Here is a 7,500-nt window from a genome sequence, read left to right on the forward strand (position 1 = left end):
ACTATCCAGAAATCTGCTCTAGGTGCTTTACAAAAACGCTTTTGTTAACATAATACATCATATCTATGTTACATACACACACCAAAATGTGACTACACACACACACACACACACACACACACACACACACACACACACACACACACACACACACACACAACACAACACACACGCCGCATACATACATTTTAACATACATGTGTATCTAACAGCTACCCTAACACATACGCACACATAGGCAGGCACAAACTTACATAAACACACGCACACGCACACACAATACACATTCATATACATGCATGTAGTTATGTACACACACATATGTATACACACATAGTCAAGCACAGCTAACGCAAAGGAAGTGGACCTGCCACAATTGAACTTATTGCTGAGGGAAAAGGTGAGTTTTGAGAGTTTTGTTTCATTCAAACAGCTAAATCCTGCACTCACCTGAAAAGCTAGGCGCCCCGGCGACCAAGAATTCAGCCAACACAACACAAAACAGCAACAAGTACAACTTTGACATTGTCGGTTAACTTCAAGATTTCACAAACGCTTCTGTTTTTGTTGTGTTTTTGTTTTGTTTTTTGTTTTTATCAAGAAGCCAGACAAGCCCAGTTGCTACCTTCTTCTTCTTCAACGCTAGATCGACAGAAGGCCTTCCTTCTCTTTGCTCTAGAATTCTTCGCAGTGTCGATTTCTCCTGTGTGAACAACGCAGGGCCTACCCGGAGACGTTATCTCTAGTTGTTTTAACCAGATAGCATTTGCATGCACGCGCTGATGACGTAGCAAGCGCGAGCTCCGCGAGCTCTTTCTTTCTCGCGGTGTAAGCCCCCGCAAGCCGTCGGAAACCCACTTTGATTTGTCGCCCCCTTCCCCCTCCCCCCTTCTCCCCGGCCCCCTCCCCACCCTGCTCCGACTCCACCGTGGTGAACCCATCATACTAGTAACCAACCCCACGACTGTTTACAAGAACTACTGAGTTTTGTTATTGTCAGCTGTGGTTATTTTCAACGAAGACTCTCTCCAAGGATTATGGACTTTCTTAAGAGTCTTTGTCAGCTAGGGTTCGATATGAACTGAACTGCCGAGTAATGTAATATTGTCAACTGTGGTTGTTTTCAACGAAGAGTCTCCAAGAATGATTGACTTTCTTGTCAACCAGTGTTCGATATAAACTGATCCCTTAGAATGAAACAGGTTGGAGGACGGTGGTGGAGAGTGGGGGTGGGGGTGGGAAATTGGGGTGCTTCAGGAGTGGGAGGGAGGGGGAAAACTGAAGCAGCAATGAACGCGGGAGGTGTGGGGGTGGGGGTGGGGGAGTCGTGGGGTCAGAGGGTTGAGGGAGTGACCTTAAGAGCACACACACACACACACACACACACGCACACAGGGTTTCTTTCGAAGTCCGGTCGAGATTTGTCTGTCCTCCTCGGGTGGACTGATGGTGGTGGGTGGGTTGTAAGTGGGGAGGTCACTGTCGCCTCTCCCTACCTGTTTATCTACAGGTAGCCCTTCCACCTTTTGGGCAGTGGTGGTTGTAGTGGTGGTGGTGGTAGTGGGGTGGATGTGTTGTTTTACTATGCGGGGGAGGGTAGAGCAGGTTTTAAGGGGTAGAGGGGACAGCGTTGAGTTTGCCAGGTCATGCTTGTGTGTGGGTGGTTGTCTGGGGTTGTGTGATGAAAAGTTGTGGGCGGTTGTGGTGTGTGTGTGTGTGTGTGTGTGTGTGTGTGTGTGTGTGTGTGTGTGTTGGTGCGAAGGTATTCAGATAGGCTGACCCGAATTGTATTTTTCCACTTTGTATGCGTGTTGATTTAACCTTAATTTCTGTGTTAAAAATAATTGGTTTTCTCTCTTGATTATATCTGTTATGAGATAACCACTAACTTCAGTATGATACGCGTTCCATAATATTTCTTTATCGTCATGATTATGATGATGATGCTTGTGATTATTACCACTGTTGTAATTATCATCGTCAACATTTAGTGGTCGTAGTGTCATCAGCAGTAGGTATATTTGTTGTTTAAGTATTTTTTATCGTTGTTGTATCTCAGATATACTGAATACTGAAAACATAATCCTGAAGAGTAAAGAAAACAAAAACGAGTGAACGTTTCACGTGTTGTAAAAACAAAATAAACAATTTGTTTTTGCTGAAGCATGGTTTATATGTTCAAGTTACGATGAAGACACCACGCGTCATTCATGTCAGTGCATGCAACAAACACCACCATCACCACCACACCTATTCGACCCACCAACCACCACCCGTTCTTTCCCTTTTCGTTACTTGTTCCCGGAATGGTCAATGGTTTCTCCACTCCAACGGGAAGTCCTAGTCTTTTGTGAAGTACTTTGACTCGAAAATCAGGAGGCAAGATCGCGTTTGCTCTTCGTGCTGCAGCCTTGTGTACCTTTTGGCCGAGAGAGTGGGGATGTAACTTGGGCAAGACACTCTCCACTATAATCAAAATTTAATTCTAGCCCAGATAGTCGGGACAGCAGACGCCTCCTCTGCTGTTCAGGTGGTCATAGTCTGACATGGAGCTGAATGCAATGGACAGACTAAAGTGGCGTTCAGCTGTCCACAAAGGCGCCAAATCCTGTGAGGCCAACAGAATCGCTGCAGCAGAGCAACGCAGACAGGCCAGGAAAAGCAGTGCCAGCAAGTCCCCGACAGCCGCCACCATCCCCTGTTTACACTGCGTCAGCACCTTCCGGGCGCGGATTGGCCTGACCAGTCACCTGCGCACCCACAGAGCCCAACCCACCCACCCCCAGGATGACTAGATGGTCCTCGTCGATCCCGACGGACGAACCACACAGTCTGACATGACAGACTATCATACTTGTTCCCATCTTATTCCATCCCCTCGATCCACCACCCTCCGCGTTCTCTCTCCCCTCCCTCACTTTCCTTCTTTCTTTCTTTTTACCCAACACACAACTTTCGGATTTACCGATGATCAATATACAATAATAACTTCCCGCTTATTTTTTTATGTATATTTCAATAGAAGATTGGCAGAAGACAACAGAAGAATCAATCATTCAGCGATTTTGCAAAAGATAATCATGCACCGAATCCTAAGATTTACTGAGAGCTAGTGTGACCTGAGCACAGTCAGTCTGGAACTGGACATCAGAAAGTATCCTGACAAACCGAGAACTTTTGGCGGAACAACACCGACCAGCAATACGATCCGTCCAGTTTCACGTGCTTTGGAAGGAAGTCTGAAAAAGGACTGAAGAAGGAGAAGATTGATTGATTGATTGAATCTTTAATGGGTAAAGAATTAGGCACAGTAAAGGCCTTTTTACAATTCTGCCCATTTAACGACATAAAAAATAAAGAACGAACGACACAAAACATAAAAATAAAGAAATAAACTGAAATAAAATAAAATAATAAGAACGACGAATAAGAATAGGAACTTGAATAGTCTATTAAAGGTAACAAAGCGATGAAAAACTGGAACAATTGGTACATTACATGTACATAGGTAGAAGAAGAAGAAGAAGAAGAAGAAGAAGGAGGAGGAGGAGGAGGAAGAGGAGGAGGAGGAGGAAGGGGGGTGGAGAAGAAGGAGGAGGAGGGGGAGGAGGAGGAAGTTGAAGGAAGAAGATGATGAAGATGTTTTGCAATGCAGTGATGCTCAGGAAGGATTATTAAAGAAAAGGAAAGAAAAAAGAGCCGCCGGCCAGCATTTGACGGGTTATGCGGATGTCATGAATATGCATGAACCCGAGGCGCTACTCGGTTTTAATGCCATTGAAATGTTGTTGTTGTTGTTGTTGCTGTTTGTTTGGTTTTTTTTGTTGTTGTTTTGTTTGTTTGTACGTTGCTGCTTTTTATTGTCATAACAGATTGGGTTGTGTAAAATTTTAGCCAGAGGATTTAGGATTTCGCGCGCGCGCGCGCGCGTGTGTGTGTGTGTGTATGTGTGTGTGTGTGTGAGTGATCATTGTATTTTGTTTATCAATCAGTTCGGTTTTTTTTTTTCCGCAGTCGAATGTGAACGCCCAAAAAGATTTTTCTCTGACGCTCTTGTTTTAAACATGACCCACACAAGTTCTGACAACAAACAAACAAAAAAAAACAAATCCAAAAAACCCCCTTTCTGAAGGATTGGCTTGCTCTGGCTTTGTACGTCACGAAAAGAAAACAAGACAGGTAACTCCACCCTCATAACTTACCACCCTTTCCTCTTCGTCGACGCTTAACCCTCCTCCCACGCAGATGTTAAATAACCTGATTCAAGGTGTGGCAGTATATTTGGAGTGTTGAGTTTTACATTGGAACCGATACTGTTTCTAGAACAGAATCTTAAAATTCTGGATGGAATCGCAAGTCTCTAAGTATTAGAGCGAAGTCGTCAACTGCTGACAGATCAGAAGCTGTCGAACGCCCTCTTATCTTCAAAGCGTTGGAGGGGAAATAAATGGAGAGAGGTGGCGTTCATTGAGCTACTGTTTGCTCAGTGAAGGATTCGACACGGTTTCAACTGGGAGTTGATAGTGGGGGCGTATGCTATTTTTAGACATGCAGTGGGATAGACACACGTACATTGACAGTTGTTTGTCGCGAAGGGAGGAAAATATTCCCGACTGCTGTGAATTGTTCACGGATTTTGCAGAGCGGCAGGTTACTGTCTCATCTTCTTTTGTTTTCTCTTTTACTTTGGTTTGTAATACTTTCAGAGTATGAGTGTGAGACAGTCTGTTGTTTCGGAGTATCTTGTACGCATTTAGAATAATTATTTAATTTATCTTTTAATCACATGTATATATATATATATATATATATATATATATATATATATATATATGTGTGTGTGTGTGCGTGCGTGTGTGTGTGTGTAGTCACTTTGTCTCACTGGAGTATCTTGTTAGCATTTTAAATAATTATTCATCCATTTGTTTAATCATTTTATTAGCTTTGCTATTTTTCGTTCATATATTTTTTTCGTTAAGAGTTTTCTGTGGACTCAAAGGCTTGCAAGTAACCAGTTACTCAAATTTGCTTTTCTCACAATATTACTTTCTCTTCGCAATTTTTAAAGCTAAACAGTACCGTTTTTTATGATCAGTTTATCAACCAACGGATCAATCAGTCAATCAGCCAGCCGCCCCTGTATTCACATTAAGTTCAAAGGGTATGCCCAAAATAACTTCAAGAATATTGGATGGATGTAAACGACCATCCCAATTTTATTTATCCAGCTTTTGTGAACACGTTAGCTAATGATAATGCATAATGACCTCATTAGAGCAAAGCACTGGGGCCCTAGCACTCGGACTCAAATCACTTCTCTCTCTCTCTCTCTCTCTCTCTCTCTCTCGTCTCCATGCCTTCTGTGTTTGTAAAGCGCTTAGAGTCTTGGTCTCTGACCGAAGAGAAGCACTATATGAATACCAATAAAGAAATGAAATACAGTAGATCCCGAGTAAGCCAACCCCAGGCCCCTTCTGTCAAGATCCCATCCGCCAACAGTCCATACACAGCTATAGATGTTGGGTCGCCATGACGTCTCCTGCATTGCTGCTGTGTCCCTTCTAGTAATGCTCAGTATTAACCTACACAGTTTGATCAGCCCATAACTTGAAACGTTTGCTTCCACGGGCCACCTCTGTCTCTGTCCTGTTACTGCAAACAGTGTTCAGTGGGTATATCGCCTCTATGAATATCTACATTTGATCAGTAATGAATTTAAATGGTTGGTTTCATTTGTCCCCTGTCACCTCTCCTAGACATAGCGGGGAGGCGAACACTGAGCAGGAATGTCTGAAAACTGGGTGACAGTGCCTCAAGTCTACGTGTAGCAGTTGGCAGGGGTCAAGATAAAAAGGGCAAGCCGTCCGGGAGGTTCTGACGGGGTAGGAATGACGGTTGATTAATGTGACAACTGTCTGCAGCTAATACTTTAGACGTCTATTATTGGAAATTTGATGAATTAGCCTGTTATACTACAGGTGTACCGAGACCCGGGGGTCGGTGGGGGCGTGGGGGGGGGGGTCGGGCGTGGGGGGCGGGGGGGGGGGTCGACAGGAAAGGGAGACGGGTGGTTGGATTGCAAAATTATGCTTGCAGTAAATGGACACGTTTGTGTGTTCGTGTATGTGTGTGTGTGTGTGTGTGTGTGTGTGTGTGTGTTTCTGTGTGTGTGTGTGTGTGTGTGTGTGTGTACAGTATTGTGACCGAGTAAGTATACTTCCACTCAAGATATGCTGGGTCATGTCAGCTGATCAACATCAGACTCATTCCTCCCTTTGCAGTTTTTCATTAGTGACGGAAAGACGATTACGTTAAGCTGAAGAAACAACAACAAACAAACAAGAAACACAAGAATGCATTCATACACTGAATCTTGGTCAAAAGTTGTGTCTGTGACCGCTACAACCGTTAATCCAATGGTTCGCTTCAGTTTCAGATCACACCTGGCTAGCCACCATACATTCACATCTGCATCTGAGCCATCATCTTTCTAAGTCTATCCACTTTACGACGCGCGCGTGCGACATTGACAACTGCCAGGATACCGGTGATGAGGACGCATGTGCCAGCGATAGCCAGAAGCAGGGCAAGACGGTCCATGGAGCTGACAGGGGAGCTCACCTCGCAGCCCACGATGGTAACAGAGTGGTTGCCCGCCGTGCCCACGAAGCGGCGGCTTCCTTTCGCCACGTAGCACCGGAACTTCTGCGTGCACGAGCCGTTCTCCTTCCGGATGACGGCAACGTGAGAGGAGGAACCGAGGACGAAACAGTCCTGTTTCCTGGTGGTGTTGCTGCTACTAGGAACGGTAGTCCATGAGCCTGACCCAGACTTTGTGTCCCAGACCCACCTGGAGGGGACCGAGTCTGTGACCAGGGCGATGGCGGCCGTGCAGGTCATGTTCAGCTTCTGCCCTTCAGCGAGGCTTGTGCCGTTGTCTGGCTTGAACGTCAGCTTGGGTTGGGGGGACACCACCTCTGCACCCACCGTTCCGGTGTCTTCATGACGTAAATACCGACCGCTGGTGCTTCGCACACCGGAAAAGCACCGATAGCGGAAGGTGGTGTAGTTACACGTGGCGTTCTGCGTTCGCACAGTGATGGAGGTGGTGTAGTTTCCTTCAGCTTGCAAGGTGTCTTCGAAAGCAGTGTCTATGAACAGACCGCTGGAATCGCTCTCGCATAATACTTCAATACGCCCGCCTTCCAGAGGCCGGCGTGTAAGCTTCAGGCTTAAACGACTATACGAAGTCTGCAAAGTTTGTGGGTGGCTGCATTTGATACTCAGAGCGGCTACTGGCTGCCTCACGCTTAGACGTATCACTGGAGGTTTGAACGATAGGATGCCCTTGGCCGGTATGTTCTTGTCAGTCTGAAAGAGGCAGGGAGACAGGGAGCAGCACACCAGTAAAGCCACACACTGTAGACGGCGCAGTCGCTGTGTCATCACATTCTAAAACGATAGTTCCACACACCAACTAAGTATGAAATCAGCAACTGC

At 45.6% G+C, this 7,500-nt stretch overlaps 1 protein-coding gene across 3 annotated transcripts in view; it reads right to left on the reverse strand.

Moving 5' to 3' along the window:
• Positions 1 to 756, reverse strand: part of LOC143294038 (uncharacterized) — a 32,201-nt gene extending 31,445 nt beyond the window's left edge. For 2 of the 3 annotated variants that reach the window (XR_013056868.1, XM_076605453.1), the window contains exon 1: positions 451 to 755. Coding sequence is in view for 2 of the 3 variants with exons in the window: in XM_076605453.1 (XP_076461568.1) it covers positions 451 to 526 (76 nt within the window). In the remaining variant the exon portion in view is untranslated. Of the gene's footprint in view, positions 1 to 450 lie in introns of all 3 variants that reach the window. The other variant, XM_076605462.1, reaches the window with a different exon arrangement.
• Between the last annotated feature and the right edge of the window lie 6,744 nt (positions 757 to 7,500).

The sequence above is a fragment of the Babylonia areolata genome, chromosome 1 (assembly GCF_041734735.1).
Source record: "Babylonia areolata isolate BAREFJ2019XMU chromosome 1, ASM4173473v1, whole genome shotgun sequence".
Taxonomy (NCBI): Eukaryota; Metazoa; Mollusca; class Gastropoda; order Neogastropoda; family Buccinidae; genus Babylonia; species Babylonia areolata.